At 41.0% G+C, this 20003-nt stretch overlaps 1 protein-coding gene across 6 annotated transcripts in view; it reads left to right on the top strand.

The window, feature by feature from the left end:
• The window catches only part of NTRK3 (neurotrophic receptor tyrosine kinase 3), a 467456-nt gene that overhangs the window by 211608 nt on the left and 235845 nt on the right, over positions 1–20003 (top strand). For all 6 annotated transcript variants that reach the window (XM_087878354.1, XM_087878355.1, XM_087878353.1 and 3 more), the window contains 2 exons: positions 2088–2155; positions 9067–9169. In XM_087878354.1, the coding sequence (XP_087734480.1) occupies positions 2088–2155; positions 9067–9169 (171 nt within the window). The remainder of the gene's footprint in view (positions 1–2087; positions 2156–9066; positions 9170–20003) is intronic.

Here is a 20003-nt window from a genome sequence, read left to right as displayed (position 1 = left end):
TTTCAGACTGATGGAATAATAGCCTTAATCTTGAATCTGCCAGGTGTTAAACCAACTCACATAATAAAGTCTAAATGAATTGGAGGGCACGAAGATGAGAAAACAAATATTTGGAATTCATGGAGGTTGAACCATTAAAAACACTTCATCACTAAAAAAAAAAACAAGAGTGCCATACTTCACTCTTAAGAATTTCAGTGACATTCTGTATTGCTTTGGGGGAAAAAAAGGGATTTAAAGCACATTTCCTTTCATCCAATTGAATTTTTCTGCAGATCATTAGTATTTTCTAATTTGTTAAGGGAAAACTCCTAACTTAGGTTATGAGTGCTTATATAGCTAAAATGGGATGCAGTGGCTCAGTGGCTAAGACACTGAGCTTGTCGATCAAAAGGTTGAATCCCTAGTGCCGCGTAACGGGGTGAGCTCCCATTATTTGTCCCAGCTTCTGCCAACGTAGCAGTTCAAAAGCAGATAAAAAAAAATGCAAGTAGAAAAATAGGGATCACCTTTGGTGGGAAAGTAACAGCGTTCCGTGCACCTTTGGCGTTTAGTCATGCCAGCCACATGACCACGGAGACGCCTTTGGACAGCACTGGCTCTTCGGCTTTGAAACGGAGATGAGCACTGCCCCCTAGAGTCGGGAATGACTAGCACATAAAGGGGAACCTTTACCTTATAGCTAAAACAGCACGAGCCTTTCCTGGGATTTAATGGAAGTAAAAATAAAAGAAATGTGGGCAGTGAGGGGAGAATTCATAAAGAGCCCTGTGAAGATTGTACATTTTCTCATGGATCATGAAAGGGAAAGCTAGATGAACGAAGGGATCAGAATATTAAGAAAAAGGCACAGCCACCCGTTCACCTGTCTAGGAACACTCCGTACTGTGATATTTTGCTGATCTGTTTCACAGATTAGCTACTGTATATCATTTCAGAAGAAAACATGACAGCCCCTGAAAAGTGAATATGTACCTTTTGACAAACAAGTGTAAATTGTCATCAGATTAAGGTTACTGATTTTTTAAAAAAAAATAAGGGGTGGGAAAAGAGAGATGGCTTCCTTTCTTCTTTCATGCAAATAAAGATTGGGATTTTCTGCGATACAGGAGAGAGAGAGAAAAAACCTTTTCCCAGGGACGGACAACTGAAATTTAGAATTTTTATGAAACATGGAGGTGGCCATCAGTTCAAGAGTTGGGATCTAAATGACCCAACCTAGTATACCACCCAAGACAAGCTCAACTTGGTCATGTCCTTCCAAGTCTAACTCTGCATCCCTTCAGTTTTTTGTTTTGTTTTTAAATTGTTTGTCAGCATTTGGATGCCTATGTTGGTGTGTTACTCTGAAATGATGTTGATTTATAGTCCCCTGTGGGTTTTTTTTCCACCAACGGTTAGCAGAGGTTGCTAATTTAGGAACATCAGCAGAACAATTAATTGAGATAAAAGTGACAGCAGAGAGGTAGGAATGTCCAAATAACAGCATCAACCTGGAAATAAAGAGACTGTTTTAAAAAGCTTCCTGAGTAGAATAGTCATTAATACAACTTGGAGTAGTGAGCAGGGGGGGGGGGGAATGGGAAAAACATAAGAAGAATCAAAGTCTATCCAAAAGTACAGGATGCTTCAACTGGATGTGGGAAGGAAATAACTTTATAAGACAATATTGGGGTACTACCCTGGGGTGAAATCCAAAATTTTTCCCTACCAGTTCTGTGGGCGTGGCTTGGTGGGCGTGGCAGGGGAAGGATACTGCAAAATCCCCATTCCCTCCCCACTCCAGGGGAAGGATACTGCAAAATCTCCATTCCTACCCCACTCTGGGGCCAACCAGAGGTGGTATTTGCCGGTTCTCTAAACTACTCAAAATTTCTGCTACTGGTTCTCCAGAACCTGTTAGAACTTGCTGGATTTCACCCCTGGTACTACCACAATGGGGTAGGTATAGGAAGGAAGGAACAGGGATTTTTCTAAGAGTGAATCATATATACATACACTTGTGAAATATAATATTCACCCTGTATGTACATGTTTCTCTGAACTGTGAAATGAACTTTTTTCTTCTTTTGTTCCTTTGGTTTCAGATGAGTACAGTCCAAGTCCCTCCCCTCTCATCACAGTGACACATAAGCCAGAGGAAGACACATTTGGGGTAAGATGCTTGTGACTTGACAATGGGAAATAAGTTTATCTTAACCACTGGATTATACTTCGTGGGTTTCTGTGGGAAACGCAGCTTAGCACCTTGTCTACCCAGAAATATTGTATGAACCACAATTACTGTGTTCCCTTGAGATGGTAAGTCAAAGCCCAACTAACCCATTCATATCATCCACAATCCTTGCTAGGGTCCTGGTTTACTACCGTGTTTTCCCGAAAATAAGACCCTGTCTTATATTTTTTTGAACCCTGAAATAAGCGCTTGGCCTTATTTTTGGGAAGGTCTTATTATTTTGGGGTGCATGGAGCGAGACGGGGATCCTCTTGCCATTCTTACCTGATTTCCAGCTCTGTCTCCCTAACCCTAACCAGAGGAAATGGCGGGGAATGGCTGCGCATGTATTTAAATATTTTTGGGGAGGGCTTATTTTTGGGGAAATAAAGTACATATTGTAAGTTGTCCTAGAATGGTGTTTCTGGGTAGAACAAAGTCATTTGTATGATTGTAGAATCAAACAAATATCATCCTATCAGTCTCCTTTGGACCACTCCTCTTTAGAATTTGTACCTAGGAAATTTTAGAAGACTTCGTTTTTGCCTCATTGTTAAGGAGCATATCTGGTTGTGAATGTTGTTTGCTGTGGATGCAGAGGGCTCATGCAATAGAATTATATGTGAAGAAAAATAGGTGGAAAAACTGGTGTTTCTATGCTAAATCTGAATATGGTTGCGGAATCCACATCATCATCTATCTCTGAACCAGAGATGGGTTTCAGCAGGTTCGGACCAGTTCTGGAGAACCGGTAGTGGAAATTTTGAGTAGTTTGGAGAACTGGTAAATACCACCTCTGACTGGCCCCGCCCCCTATCTATTCTCTGCCTCCCGAGTCCCAGCTGATCAGGAGGAAATGAGGATTTTGCAGCATCCTTCCCCTGGAGTGGGGAGGGGATGGCGATTTTGCAGTATCCTTCCCCTGGAGTGGGGTGGGAATGGAGATTTTACAGTATCCTTCCCCTGCCACGCCCACAATGCCATGCCCACCAAGCCACACCCACAGAACCAGTAGTAAAAATTTTGGAAACCCACCACTGCCCTAAACATGTAGACCAGGATTATCAAACTCACGGCCCGCAGGCCGGATGCATCATGCGCTGGCCACACCCACACCTGGTTTAGCAAAGGGGAAAAAGTTGCGATACATCATGTGATGGCATTGTGATGACACGCGTTTGACAGCCCTGATGTAGATCATACGGTGGCTTAGATGATGGCTTGATTACTTTGGAAGACTATCACCGAGTTGCAACCTTCCAAAGCTTATTTTAGTTTAGGGTACCGGTAGTATATGAATCTAACCACTGAATATTTGTGTGCATTGTTGAACATAATGTACTAATTCCCAGGAAGATTCCTCCATATCTGATTTGTAATAAGCATGCTTTCCCATTCTTAGGGCCGTTTGATAAAACACAGCAAAAACCGATGTTCAAGAATTCCTTGGGGTGTCACCACTTTGGAGAGAGGAGAGATGCTGGGGGGAAAAATAGTTGAATGAGCAAACACAATCCCAGGGCAGAGAAAGATGTCATATCTTGTTTTTGCTGTGGTGCTCATGTGCATTGCATGCAGGTTGTGTTTCCTTAAGGACAACCATCGTGCAAAGTTCTCCTTCCCCCTGGCCTGTTTTGGCTCCCCAACTTTCCCGCTTGTAGAAAACAAAGCGAAAGGAAAAAAAAAATACTAGGCAGATCTGATAAAGCACAACATGTATAAAATATGAGGATTATTCCAGACTGGAGAAGACAACAGCCTGCAAGCGAAAAAAAAAAAACACCTCTCTTTATTTTATACAATGTGTATTTCGTTTTGAAAAAAAGTAGGGTTTGCAGTCAAAAGCACAGAGCAGGAAGAATATTTTCCCAATACGGGAGGGTAGATCTTTTAAGAGAAATCTTTCTGTGCACCCAAAAACGAAGGATAAATTATCTGTCAATATGTTTACCAGAAAGTATGAGAGCTGCCTCCAGCAAAACTCATTTTCATTCTCTTCTCTTTTGTTTCTCTCCTGTCTTATTTATGGATCCCGTTGCTATCTTTTTACCCTTTCCAAAACTTTTTCAGTGATTCACAACTTCTTCGGTTGTTGGCCTTTGAATGTTGTCCGTGGGTCATTTTTCTCATTAGGGGGCAAGAAGGCCTGGGCCTCCCACTTTGATGGGGGCCACAGCAAAATCTCGTGTCTCTGCTGAGTGTGCCAATATGACGGACCTCTTGGTCAAAATGACTTGATCTCATTTACACATTGCTTCATTTGTAGCTGTTTGCAAACTCGCCCTTACAAAATCTGGAATGTGTGAAATGCCCTCAAGTGGTTAACATCATGTCTCTCCTAACGATTCACAGATGAATCTAATGGCACTCTTACACAAAACCCTTCTTATATCAGGAATTACCGTCCAACGCAAACAAGATTGCAACAACACAGGAAGGACTGGTTCTGGTTGTTAAAAGCAAATAACTTCAGTAAGGCACAAACAACTTGTACGACAGGAATCTCCTCCATCCGATGAATCCAATTCCAGTTCATAAAATCTGTTTTATAAAGGTGACTCTTTTAAGATGTCAAGATGTTCAGGTGCTTTTAATATAACTGCCTTTTTGTATAAAACTATCATAAAAGGCCCTTCTTTAACTGGTACACTGATTGTAATGCTGATTATATTTTCCTACCAGTACTTCCCATTTATGACTGTGGTGTTTTGGTGCCTTAAAATGTCTGCTAGCTGAATTGATTATTCTGTAAAGTATCATAAGCCCTTTGGCATTTTGAGGGCTTGTTGGTTTAAATATAGAATGTTTTGATTTAAATGGCCTTCAGCTTCTCCATTCTCTTTGGCTTGTTTTGATGCAGAAGGAAAGTTCACCAAGGTGTATAAATGGAAATGGAAATTGGTTCCCAGCAATGATTGATGCTAGGTTTCAGATTAGCTCCACAACTTTGACCACTATTGGTCCCAACCAAATGGCCTCTCTTGAGCATTAAGAAAACTACATTTCCACATGAATGTATTCATTTTAGTTTCCCCCTCAGTATTTATTGTATCGATATAATGTGGTAGTTTTTGGTAAATAAATACTTTTTTATCAGTGTAAAAGAATTATTTAGCTAGTTTGGGATTTGTTTAGGCCTAACTGGTTCTGGATCTTATAAGGGTGATACTACAACTTGGCCGTAGTTGCATTCCTGAACATAATTACCTCAGGATAAGTTCTGTACTGCAATGGGACTTAATTCTGTGTGGACATAAACAAGCATATATAACCTGAGAGAAGGTTATAGATGAGAAGAACCCATCTGGCGTGGTAATTAAGGTATCAGGCTAGAAACCGGGAGAATGAGTTCTAGTTCTGCCTTAGGCACAAACCATCTGGGTGACCTTGAGCCAGTCACTCACTCTCAGCCCTAGGAAGAAGGCAATGGCAAACCACTTCCAAAAAACATTGCCAAGAAAACTTCAGAGACAAGTTGAGACTGTCACCAGGTCAACCCTACACTTGAAGGCACTAAAAAACATTATTTTTTTTTTAAAAAAAAATCTGTTGGACTTTATATCTGAGGTATGATTATTGGTATAGGGGCATTGGCACCCTCCATTTCTCTACACAAGCATCTTTCATGCAAATAATATTTTAAAAGAGGATCTCATTCACTCACTCATTCATTCATTCATTCATTCATTCATTCATTCTATATGATTGCTCATCTAACCATAGTGTCAGAGCGTTTGCAGCGTTTTGCAGACTACTATTAGGAGACAACCCAGGAGCAAAACACAGCACACAGAGACTTAGACGTTTAACAGTGGTTTATAAACAAGACATATACAGAAATGGTATATGTGGTTGCAAATACCTCACTAGCAATCAAACTTCTTAACTCTACACGGAGAGAGCTCAGCAATCAATACCGGACACAAGGAGAGAGAATACGCCCTCTCCTAGCTGAAAGTTATAAACACCTTTTAAAGGGGTAGAAGACTTGTGTGGACCCCATCAGAGTCTTAAAGAGGCTATACCAATGCTGATTCATTCTCATTGCATCAGCCTTACATTTCATCAGCTTTACAGTTGCATTAGCCTTACATTGGCTGGTTAGCTTTAAATCATCATTACCCTGACACATAGTAACTCTGGAACTATATATACACACTACACACACACACACCAAACTGGTCTGCCACTAGTTAGCAACTTCATATGCTCCAACTAACAGTCTGAACTCCATGCATGGGAATACATCCAGATCTTCTGTGAAAAACCAACAGGATTGAGGTCATTCAAATCACACAGGGAACGGCTTTTTAAGGGGCAAGTGCCAGCCTTTGTAAAGAAGAAATAGTATCTGATCCTAACAGTTTAATATTTTTGGAGTAAATGCCAGCTGTAGCATGCTTTTATTTGCATATTACAACAAAATTGTTCCAGACCTCTTAACTCTGCAGAAAGTCAGCAATCACAGTTGGTAATGGCACAGCCTTTTAAATCAATATAATAATAATTCATTTACGTACTATTCCATTTTTATACCATACTATTATAATTCATATACTTGCAATATTAATATTACACATAGATTATTATCTGTAGATCTTGATGACATAGTCATTTTATAATTCATGTTAGCTTTTAAAATTTAACCACAGTTAAGAATCTATACTTCTGCCCAGATTATATAAATCTCCACTATATTCACTTTTCTCTTTCAAATGTAAAATTTAGCATCTTAGTTTTAAGACTTTTACACTGTGAGTCTCTTAGAGCGAAACTTAAAAGGAAATAAATAACTAAATAAACACCTAAATAATGATATTAAAAAATTAATTCGTATGGTTGATCTAAATTTTAGTCCTTTTTTGTATACTTTTGATAATTATTATGGTGGGATGGCTGTAATTGTATTTTTGAGTATTATATTGGTCGATGATCAAAACAAAATGACTTGATCCAACAGCAAAGGGCACAATAATAATTAAGCTCAAATATTGGAAGGTATTCAACTCAAACCAGTTGAATTCTAGAGTGATAATAAGTTTAATTTAAAAATTTCCAGGAATTGAACAGTGTGCCCAACCTACCTAATACTTAATTCTGGAGGATCTGTTATTAATTTGATGGGGAAAAAAGTTGAATGGGTATTCCATGTTCTGCTATAGCTTTATCCTTTTCCTTGCTCCTTGAAGATTTATTTTTCTGTTATGTATTTCTTGAGTTTATCTCTTTCTCTCTCTCTGAATCATACATGCATGTATACGTATATGTGTATATGTGTATGTGTATATGTATATGTATATGTATATGTGTATATGTATATGTATATGTATATGTATATGTATATGTATATGTATATGTATATGTATATATATGTATATCAGGGGTGGGTTCTACTTACCTTTACTACTGGTTTGCAACAGAGCCATGCGCGCTCTTCTGCAGAAGCGTTCTGATGACGTTGGGGTCGGTGGGCAGAGCCTCCCGCCGGTTTTACTACCAGTTCTATAGAACCGGTCTGAACCGGGGACAACCCACCACTGATGTATGTGAATGTGTATATGTGTGTGTGTGTGTGTGTGTGTGTGTGTGTGTGTGTGTGTTATTTAGGGGTGGGCTTCAGATCCTTTAGCAATGGGTTCACTACCCCGTTGTTGGGTGGGTGTGGCCATGGTGGGCATGGTCTAGTCGGCCGCCTACACCACGGCAGGGGATGTGTGTTTTCCACCCTCCCCAGGCTTCTGAGGCTTTTTTTGAACCTCCAGGAGGGCAAAAACAGCTTCCCCCGGAATCTGGAGGTCCTCCGGAGGCCAGAAACAGGCCTGTTTCCAGACTTCCGGAACTGCAGGTAGGCCCATTTTTGCCCTCCCAGACCCTCTGCGCAGCCCCTGCACTTACCTAGAACGATGAATGGGCCGCATGGAGACTCCTGGGAGGGGAGGGGTGGGGTGAGCATGGCCAGCTAGGGGTGGCATTTGGGGGTTCTCCTGAACCCTGCCAAACCCCCAGGAGCCCACTAGGGTTATATATGTAATGGTAGTTTAATACTCTGACGATGTCAGCAGATGGCTGACGAAAGCTTAGTTAAATAAAAATTTTAATTATTTTAAAATTTTAAGTTCCGGAGCTCGCAGGATGTCTGCTTCTTTCTTTACTAATATACCTGGAACTCGTATTTTTAGAATAGTTTGTTATACATACATACATACATACATACATACATACATACATACATACATACATACATACATATATATATATATATATATATATATATATATATATATATATATATATATATATATATTTGTTTATGTAAGTTTTCATGGGTATGTATGTGTGTATAGTTAATATTTTGGGTTTCTTCCCGTGTAATTGTGGATATATAATTTTATATTTGGTATAAAATGGTTTGTCATGAATGTGACTGCTTGAGGGCTCCTGGTTTGGAGCTGAAAGGCAAAAGGGATGCAGTATGCTCCCTCCCACATGCTGGGGCAGATCAGGGGTCTTGATAGAAAAACACTTTATATATAAGTGTTTTTCTATCGAGATACCTGATTATCAGAGAAATATAAATTTGATATATGTGTGTGTGTATGTGTGTACACATACATACATACATACACACACACTTCCCCTTCATTTTAATATATAAGAGAAACTTATAATATTTATGTTGTTTTTACTTTATTTGACATGAAGACAGTTTAATTATTTTAATGATTTGATTACTTGCAGAATTCCCATGCAAAAATAATAAATTACATCTATTAAGACAAACGTATGCATTTGAATGCAAGTGATTTTGAGAATTCAATGATCCTCTAACATCCAGGATATTCTTTTTATAGGTCTCCATCGCAGTGGGTCTCGCGGCGTTTGCCTGTGTCCTCCTGGTGGTCCTATTTATTATGATCAACAAATATGGACGGCGATCAAAGTTTGGAATGAAAGGTACAAATAAATCCCTTTCTCCCCTCCCCCTTCAATGAAGTCCATACTGGTAGAGGTAGGTGGGAAAGGTAAATTGTGGATTTTCTGGGTGTATTTTGATTCAGGGATTGCAAATAACTTCATATTGAGAAGACAGCTGTGTGGTGGAAACAGGTATACCTTAAAGCTAGTGGAGCCAAATCAGGAAGCTCCCAAGTACTGTATGTACTGTATTAGAAAGAATAGAACTCAGAAAAAGCAGAAGAACTTCTGGGCTTTTATGACTGGGACTCATCAGTGCTAGTTGTTGGTTTGTTATGTATGTCATCCTGGACTTCAGTTTGTAAATGTACTAGTAAGTCATAATGGATTCACTGACCGAATGGAAGTCTCAGTGGCTCCAGTCTCAAATACTAAATGGCAATTTTAGGGAAGAATAATTCACCATTAACACCATAAGGAATGTGGTTATGATTCAGAATCAATGTTGAATTGAGTGCTGGGGGTTCTTCTTTTAGACTAGGACAGGGGTCAGCAACCTGCGGCTCTGGAGCCGCATGTGGCTCTTTCACCCCTCTGCTGCCGCTCCCTGTCACTCCAAGTATCACTCACAACCGGCAATCTGCGACACCCGCTGGCATGCAATCTATTGAGCTTTTCAACCCCCAGTAGGCCAACCATGGATAAATCCAAGAAAAGAAATGTTTCAGAAGAAAAGAGAAAGTTTAATTCAACTACATATGCTAGTTTTGTGGCCGCTCAAGAAATAGTCAGGCACGGGAAGGATTTTGTGGCTCCCGGTGTTTTCTTTTCTGTGGGAAATGAGTCCAAATGGCTCTTTGAGTGTTTAAGGTTGCAGACCCCTGGACTAGGATTATGTGGCCATCACGAGGAGAAAATAGGACAGCATAGAGCCAGGGCGGGTGGGCAGGCCCACCTCTGATTTCCACTACCGGTTTGCCTGAACCGTTCCGAACCGGCTGAATGAACTCATCCCCTCTAACCACACTGCTGATTAGATTGTTACTTGCCTGGCACGCTGCTCTCTCCCTGTTCTTCCAACCAAGTCAACTTGTTGTAGGTTGAAGTACTGGAGTGCCCAGGTCTGGAAAGCAAATTGAATTGCAAGGACATTGCTAGTTGCATGAAGTGCCAAACCTGACGGGACATTCAATTGTTGGCATTCTTTATGCAGGCAGTCAACCATCATTGCTAACCCAAGTCCGTTAAAAGGACCGCACCCCAACCCGCAATACAATTTATTACTGTATTGTATTGTATTGAATAAGTGATGCAGTGGCTCAGTGGCTAAGACACTGAGCTTGTCAATCGAAAGGTCGGCAGTTCAGCGGTTCGAATCCCTAGTGCCGCGTAACGGGGTGAGCTCCTGTTACTTGTCCCAGCTTCTGCCAACGTAGCTGTTTGAAAGCACGTAAAAAAATCCAAGTAGAAAAAATAGGGACCACCTTTGGTGGGAAGGGAACAGCATTCGGTGCGCCTTTGGTGTTGAGTCATGCCGGCCACATGACCATGGAGAGGTCTTCAGACAGTGCTGGCTCTTCGGCTTTGAAACGGAGATGAGCATCGACCCCTAGAGTCGGGAACGACTAGCACATATGTGCGAGGGGAACCTTTACCTTTTTATTGTATTGAATACCCAAGTAGTAAGGTCTTCCAAGCACAACATATGTCCACATATAGATCCTCATAAGGAACGGTTTAATATTTGTGAGGGATAATTGTATTTAGAGTGTGGCTAATGTCATAATTACACTGTGCCTTTTGGAAGAATGTGGAAGAGGTGTAACAAATAGCTGGGATTCACTCTCTTTTGGCTACACTTCTCTGGTTAAGTTGTAGTCTCCACTATTTCTCTCATAAATCACAGACATAAACTTCCCTCTGCAGAGTTAATTCTTCTTCCATTTTAGTGGCTTGGTTTTTTTTTATCAGCGAGGCTGTTAAGCAGAATCTGCAGTACATGAAGGTGTCTCAAACCCAGGATGGCTGCATTTTCCTGCTTTGATTTATCTAGTCAATAACTCTCTATAAGTACAAGTACAAGTTGAAAATCTTCCTATTTATTTATGTAGTTATTCCTTCCTGTTTTTTCCTATTCCTCCCCCCCTCCCCCCATCTCCCTCATGTTCAGGCTTTTGATTCAGGGCACTTCTCCTGAAAAGATCATGTTGAGATATTAAAGCTGCGGAAAAAAAGCTCCCACATCCCTCCATTGTGGTTGCCCACGTGACTGGTTTAATTGTGTGGGATTCCTTCTTCATTAGTATTGAGTTAAAGCTCATCTGAGTCATTTGTTAGTTTAATGGCACACATTTCAATTTGCTAAGCCGAGTCAAACAAACAATAATACTATTTCCTCTGCAGGGTATTACATGGGGAACTACCTCTTCTCAAACACCCTCGTCCAGATTATTAATCAGGCTGTGCATCGGTTAACATGTTTTTTTGCTTGTGTTCCCAGGTACAATTCAAAGCGCAGGCTTTGAATAGCAATTAAGTTTGTCATTGCAAGATTATTAGGCCCTTTGGGGAGGTAGGCAGGGAGTGAGGAAGGATTGAGAGCTGACGAAATAAGCACGGATTCCCCTGGCCAATTTTGGAAGGTATTTTCTAATAGGAGTGGGATTTAAAGGGAGATCTTGGCAGTCATTCTTTCATTTGAAGTTGTGCTTCTCTGCTGCCTTGATGGAAGCCTGTGTGTAGGATCGATTGAGAATCTCCTATGTGTCTCCTATCGATTGACAAATCCTATGTGTGGTTTGGTGGCTGCCATTCTCCCTGTGTATCAAGAGGCCTCTTGAGACAATACTTGCAAAAAAATAATAATAATAAATCTAAAGCACTGTTTTCTGCATTGTGAGATGAGGAATGATTGAAAGGTATAATTTAAGATGCAATCTGCAACGTAATGTAGGTGTCAGCTTTGGAAGCCATATTAGGCAGTGGTGGGTTCCTCCCGGTTTGGTCCGGTTCGGCCGAGCCGGTAGCGGTGACGATATGTCAGATTTCATCCATTTCTCTGACCATCCATATGAGAGATGCAAACCCAGGAACATTTTATATACGGACACACACGTACTCACTGAATGGCCTTAAAACCAATATGTTCCTCAGGTGAAAATAACTGGGGAAATGGGACAATAAAATAACTGTATGGAAAAAGGGGAAAAGAAGCAGGAGGGGAGAAGAGACAATCAAGGATTGCTTGCGACTCACTCTGTGATGCTTTACTGGCTGCATTATCATTGGCTCATTTGCTATATGCTTCCATCAGCTTTGATCAGAGCAGCTATATGAATGTGAATGTCAAAAGTACTTGCAAAGACATTCCACTACAATTTAGAATCGGTTAATAGGCACTTAAAACTAAGTGGCGTCCTATCTGATTATGATTGTGGGGTCCTTAACGCTTCTCCCCCACCCCATAAATATAGAGTAACAGTCCTCCGAGTTGATGGCCCAACGATGCCATTTTAAGCGGAGCTGCTCATGTGATTTTTTTTTTTTTTTTAATGTATGAGATTTATAAACTGCTGCACTCTAAGGCTTTGGGAAGTGGGGAGGAGGAAGGTAAAATAAACAAAATACCAGCAGTAGGATTGCCACAGTTTCTGGCCACAGAAGGACATTTTACACTCAATACATTCATATACATAGAGGATATGAAAGAATAAGTGTACTTATTTATATTTTGCATTTTATATTTCTTGTATTTTTTTTTACCTACCCATTCCCCTTAGAGATATGCATACAGACAAACACACACACATACATGGGGGCAGGGAGAAAGTCATACATAAATATAATGAGGAAAATACAGAAGATATCTTCTCAACCAGCAAAGATGATTAGGGGATTGGAGGCTAAAGCATGCTAGGAACAATTGAGGGAACGGGGTATGTCTAGTTTAATGAAGAGAAGGACCAGGCAGTGACAAGATAGCGGTCTTCTAATATTTGAGGGACTGTCACAGAAAAGAGTGGGTTGATCTATTCTCCAAAGCATCTGAGGGCAGGACAAGAAGTAATGGATGGAAATTTATCAAAGAGAGATCCAACCTAGAATTAAGGCAAAATTTCCTGTCAGTGAGAACATTTAGTCAATGGAAGGGCTTGCTTTCCATTGTTTTCATTGGAGGTTTTTAAGAAGAGATTAGACAGCCATTCGTCTGGAATGTTATAGCATTTCCTGCTTGAGCAGGGGGTTGGACTCAGCTACCTCCTGAGGCCAGGACCGCTCCCACCCTACTGGCCTTCCGGAAACTGGTGAAAACCTGGCTTTTCCGGCAGGCTTGGGGCCGTTGATCTCACCACTGCGATCTTGTGAGATCCGGCCATGAGCGGTGTGTATGGGTTTTAATGTCTCTTATTGTATATTGTTCATACTGTCTTTGTTGTAAGCCGCCCAGAGTCCTCGGAGAGTTGGGCGGCATAGAAATCTGAAAATAAATAAATAAATAAATAAATAAATAAATAAATAAATAAATAAATAAATAAATCTATCTATCTATCTATCTATCTATCTATCTATCTATCTATCTATCTATCTATCTATCTATCTATCTCTGTAAGAGTGAATTATTCACAACTCTTATAAATTAGCATCTCCCACCTGAAAAAAAAAATAGGGATGTTGGAGTAGATGGGGTTGGAGTAGAAGACCTCCAAGATGATTAGGGGACTGGAGGCTAAAACATACGAAGAACGGTTGTAGGAACTGGGTATGTCTAGTTTAATGAAAAGAAGGACTAGGGAAGACATGATAGCAGTCTTCCAATATCTCAGGGGTTGCCATAAAGAAGAGGGAGTCAAGCTATTCTCCAAAGCACCTGAGGGTAGGACAAAAAGCAACAGGTGGAAACTAATCAAGGAGAGAAGTAACTTAGAACTAAGGAGAAATTTCCTGACAGAACAATTAATAACTGGAACAACTTGCCTCCAGAAGTTGTGAGTGCTCCAACACTGAAAATTTTTAAGCAGATGTTGGATAACCATTTGTCTGAAGTAGTGTAGGGTTTCCTGTCTGAGCAGGGGTTTGGACTAGACCTCCAAGGTCCCTTACAACTCTGTTATACTAAGGTCCTTCCAGCCCTATTATTCTATGATTCTGTGTACTTCTTAATCAAGTACCCAAGTACACTGAGCCACGGTGGCGCAGTGGTTAAAGTGCAGTACTGCAGGCTACTTCTGCTGACTGCCGACTGACTGCAATTTGGCCATTCAAATTTCATCAGGCTCCAGGTCGACTCAGCCTTCTATCCTTCCGAGGTGGGTAAAATGAGGACTCAAATTGTTGGGGGCAATATGCTGACTCTATAAACCGCTTAGAGAGGGCTGTAAAGCACTGTCAAGCAGTATATAAATCTAAGTGCTATTTCTATTACTATTTCCCCCTTCCCTGAAATGTATTCTATACATTGCATGCTTGTGAATTGGTCATTTGATTATAGGCACTGAGCCTCAGATCCAGAGATTTTCTAGTCCAATCTGCAGAGACTCTGGCAAGGCAATCAGTGATGCCTGTTGTTTAGTAGGATATTTTGGTTTAACTCTAAATATTCTTATTTCTCTTGAATTGCTAAGGCAAGGCGTGACAATCCGCATTTCCTCAGTCACTTTTACTGGTTCCTGTAATCCTGCACTAATCACTACAATTTTACCCCCAAATCAATATGCCATTTGTTTCCATTTCGGAGCAGGAAACATACAGAAGCTTTAGAAGAGGCTCAACATGGTTTTAAGCTATTTAAAAATGTTTTTGCTCTTCAGAGCTAGGAAAACACTGAAAAATCCAAGTCCTGTCCTGTTAAGGCTCCATCAATTTTGCAGAAAATCTGAAGGCTAGAGGCAAGGTCTTCCAGAAATTCATTGAGAGACCCACTGGTTTTAAACCATAATCATCCATTTCGCAGACACAATTTGCTAGAAAATGGTGTAAATCTATCTTTAGACCCAAGCTCAAAATGAAATAAAATGATTACCATGCACAACACTGTTTTTCCGTTCTTATCTGTTATTTTTTCCCCTCACTACACTGAAGCAGTGAGAAGGATATTTTTGTCATTAAAACAAAGAATATCTTCGTAGCCTCTCTGCTTCTCTAGGGTTTTTCTTTTTGTAGTTCCTAATGTTATGCGGTGGCTCAGTGGCTAAGATGCTGAGCTTGTCGATCGGAAGGTCAGCAGTTCAGCGGTTTGAATCCCTAATGCCACAAAAAGGGGTTGAGCTCCCGTTACTTGTTCCAGTTTCTGCCAACCTAGCAGTTCGAAAGCAGGTAAAAAATACAAGTAGAAAAATAGGGACCAGCTTTGGTGAGAAGGTAACAGTGTTCCGTGTGGCTTTGGTATTGAGTCATGCCGGCCACATGACCACGGAGACGTCTTCGGACTGTGCTGGCTCTTTGGCTTTGAAACGGAGATGAGCACCGCTCCCTAGAGTTGGGAATGACTAGCACATAAGTGCGAGGGGAACCTTTACCTTTATCGTTAAGTCAAGAACTATCTGCAGTCACTGACTTTATGCATTATATCCGTGATGGTGAACCTATGGCACAGGTGCCACAGGTGGCACGCGGAGCCATATTGGTGGGCATGCAAGTGTTGCCCTAGCTCAGCTCCAGCGCGCATGCGCGCACCACCTAACTGATTTTCAGGCCTTCCGGTCCCACCGGAAATCAGGAAACTGGCTGTTTCCGGCCTTCGGGGGGGATGGGGAAGGCTGTTTTTGCCCTCCACAGGCTCCTAGAAAGCCTCTCGAGCCTGGGGAGGGGGAAAAATGGGCCTACCGGGCCCATCGTGCCATCACATGCCAAAAGCAGGGGGAAGTGTGTGGGGGGGTTACGTGTGCATGTGTGGGAGGGCGGGGCACATTGAATTATGGGTGTTGGCACACGCACCCGCGACCCCCCACCCTCCCCCCGCTTTTGGCACGCGATGGCAAAAAGGTTAGCCATCACTGCATTATATCATGCAGCCAGCAAATCTTTCTTGACCATAAGCAAGAATTCAAAGCCCCTTAGCTTCATATGTGTGTATATGTATATAATGAATTATTAGCCATCTATTAAAACTGTTCTGTGACTCTTCTTCACTTACCAGTTTTTGTCTGTCTCCGCACAAGCACAATCCTTTTGGAAAGTGTCATTTAAATCAGGGCATTTGTAAACATCCCCAAATACATGCTAATTTTAAATGCAAAGTTACATACAAAAATGTGTTAAATCTCCTTGTGTTCATAAACTGTGTATACTAAAGAAAATGCATAAATGAAAGCATATTATGGGATCGTTATATCCCCAAGGGTATTTTATAGAGAGATTTATGCATTATGCATAAATACGTATTCATTGAAGAAACATGGCAAAATAGCTGTACTTGAACATTGTGGATGTTAGATTGTATATACTATATTATCTCCAGGCACTCAAGGGCAGCATGTATAGGATTCCCTATTTTCTTTTCCATGTTCCCATACATTGGCTCAAGAGAGAACTACTCAAAGTAAAGTCAAGCAGTCAGCTTCTGAGACTGAGACTAAATATGAATTTGGCTCTCCAGTCCAAATGCAACCCACTAATCTAGAGATTAAGGCACTAGACTAGAAATTGGGAGACTGTGAGTTCTAGTCCTGCCTTGGCCATGAAAGCCAGCTGGGCACCTTGACCTAGTCACTCTCTCTCAACCCATCTCACAAAGTAATGGTTGTGGGGATAGTAGGAAGACAAAGTGTGTTAGATATGTCCACTGTCTTGATTTATTTGTAAAAATAATAAAGGTATGATACAAATAAATACAGAAGGAATCACCACCAAGCACTACCTATCATTGATTGATTAGTAGCTAGATCATTGCCCAAAGCATTTTGTATTCTTTCGCATGCTTCTCTTTTATATTTAGTAAAGTGGAGTTAGGCATATAAGCAAAGAAATGGAAAACTTTTAATACAGTGGATTTTATGTACCGTATTTTTTGGAGTATAAGACGCACCTTCCCCCCCCCAAAAGGGGGTGAAAATTTAGGTGCGTCTTATACACCAAATGTAGCCCCGCCCACCCACTGGCCCCCATCCTTTGGCCTCTGCCTCGCAGCAGTTACCTCCTTGCAAGCAAACAGCAAGAAAAAATAGCTCCTTTCAGCTTCAGCACAGCCTAATTAGCACAAGATGATTGGATCGGCCTCCCAACTCTCAGCTGTTTTGCTCTCAGCTGTTTTGCACAGGGCTCTGCTGCTTGCTGCAAGGAGGTAAATTACTGGAGCAGATTTTTTTTTCCCCCTTGTGCTAATCAAGCTATGCTGAAAACAAAAATGAAAGTAAAGCAGGCTGTTTGCTGCAACGAGGCACAATTGCTCAGAGGCAGAGGGAGATTTCTTTTTCTTCTTTTCCTCACCAAAAAAGGTAGGTGCGTTTTATAATCTGGTGTGTCTTATACGCCGAAAAATACGGTATCTATTTTTAGGCATTTCTTCTTGAAAAGAGCTAGTCTGCCACAGTCCTTTGGGATAAGGCTGATAAGCACTCACCTTTATCTCCCTTGATACCTTGCCAAAGACCTAATTGGCAATTAGCTTTGCAAGGCCGCACGGAGCACAGAGTCAAATCAGAGCTTCAGAATTTAAACTGAGCAGCATGAACAAAGTTGCTTCCTGCAAAAGCTCACATGCCTTTGCTCCTCCTTTATGTCTTATGGGAGGGGCCAATCTTCTCCAAGCCTTACTCCCGAGTCATCCCTTTTGTCTTAACTGTTCTTGCCTTCTGGCAGCTCTATGCATGCATGCACTGGGAACAGGCTTCCCCTGTTCCTCTGCCTCGCTGACGTCAGACTCTGGAGGCTCCAGAGTCAGCACATAACTCCCAGATGGCCCTGGTTCCCTCTCTGCCTCTGATGCAGAGCCCTTGTCCGAGCCTTCCGCAGACTACAGGACTGGCCCATGTTCCTCCCCAGCCTCCTCACTGTCTGACTCTGCTGGCAGCTTCGCAGGCCATCGGCGGAGCACAACAGAAGCATGCAAGAATGATCGTTGACTAATAACTTGCATCCAATTCTCTTATCAGCTCAGAGTAACCATCATCAGCACAAGGCACCAAATAACAGTCTTAAATAACAGGAAGGCAATTTCTGGATGAATATGAAGGAAAGCTTCCATCAGTTAGAACTTTTGGTCAGAGGTACCAATTATAAAGAGAAATGTTGGTTTCTTTTTCACTGGATGAGTACAAGAGAGTCCAGCCTTTTGCCCTATGTTCTTTAATTTGGATTCCTGCAATGATTGACAGTTAAACTGAAAAGCACCCTTTCCACTCTACAATCATTAGGCAATGACTTGAACTTTAAAGAGTCAAGGAAAAAAAAATGCCTAAATGATATTCAAGAGCCTGAGTGGCGTAGGAGGCTAATGCCTCCTACAAAGGCAGCATTTAACATCCAGCTGCCTGCAATTACTGCAAGTTCAATTCTCACCAGGCTCAAGTTCGACTCAGCCTTCCATCCTTTCTAAGGTGGGTAAAATGAGGACCCGGTTTGTGGGGGCAATAAGCTGACTTTGTATAAATATATACAAAAGTATGAAGACTATTGCTTAATGCATTGTAAGCCGCCCTGAGTCTCCGGAGAAGGGCGGCATATAAAAATAAATAAATATAAAATAAAAATAATAAATAAAATAAATAAAATATTTTTTTGTTTTTGTTTTTTAATAAATACTTTATTGAATTTTTCCAAAATAAAAAGATAATATACAATCTCTATCTTGATCAGAGGTACAGTGTTTATACAATTTGGTGAATCATACTTTAGATAAGTTCCTTCCTTAGCTATACAATGTTCTACGCAATATAAGTCCAATTCAAATGCATAACAAGTCATATCCTACAGTCATACTTTTATTTTGTTCTTCAACCAGTTATACCAATTTCCCCATACTTCATAATATTTAGAATTCTCCTCATTTTTTAACTCGCTCGTCAATTTTGCCATTTCTGCGCACTCTAGAATTTTATTTATTAATATTTCTTCTGAAGGCGTAGATTTATTTTTCCAAAGTTTCACAAAGGCTAGTCTAGCCTCAGTTGTAATCTGAATTATGAGTTGCGTATTGTTATTGTTAAGGCCATCTTCAGTCATACCCAAGAGGAAGGATTCTGGGGCTAGGACTATCTCCTGTCCCGTTATTTCAGAAAGCCAAAGTCGGATCTTTGACCAGAACTTTTTGGTCTCAGGACAGGTCCACCATAGATGATAGAAGGTGCCGACCGTTATTATATCAGTCTTCTTTTGCTTGTTTTGACAGCATAGAAAAAAAAATATTAAAAAGAACACCCCTCCACTCACGGCCATTCTCATCACTTCTTCTAGCTATTTTTGCAGTTAGGGATACCTTTTTTTTCCCTCCCAACGATAGGAAGTCATTAAAATTTCACTGATTTAACTTCTTTGGAAGCAATCATTCTTCTCAAACAACTTTAGCTAAGGAAGGACTGGCTGAGTGGAGAACATAATCTGGTTCCTTTTGTTGGCTCCTCCTGGCTCTGTCTAAGAACCTCTAATAAGATGCAAGCAGTGATGGGCTGCAACGAGTTTAACAACTGATTCTGTGAGCATGCGCTCACATTCAAAATACAGCAATTTGAAGCTCAGCTGCTTACCTTCTAAGGCAGAGGTCTTCCAAGTTGTCAGCTTTAAGACTTGTGGACATCAACTCCCAGAATTCTCCAGCCAGCTATGAGAATTCTGAGAGTTGATGTCCACAAGCCTTAAAGCTGACAACTTGGAAGACCTCTGTTTTAAGGCAACCCCAGTAAGTAGAACAGCGGAGGCATGGAAATCAGCTGTGACGTGC

This window comes from Pantherophis guttatus, chromosome 13 (genome assembly GCF_059756535.1).
Source record: "Pantherophis guttatus breed Tessera chromosome 13, ASM5975653v1, whole genome shotgun sequence".
Taxonomy (NCBI): Eukaryota; Metazoa; Chordata; class Lepidosauria; order Squamata; family Colubridae; genus Pantherophis; species Pantherophis guttatus.
This window is presented reverse-complemented; position numbering and strand designations above follow the sequence as displayed.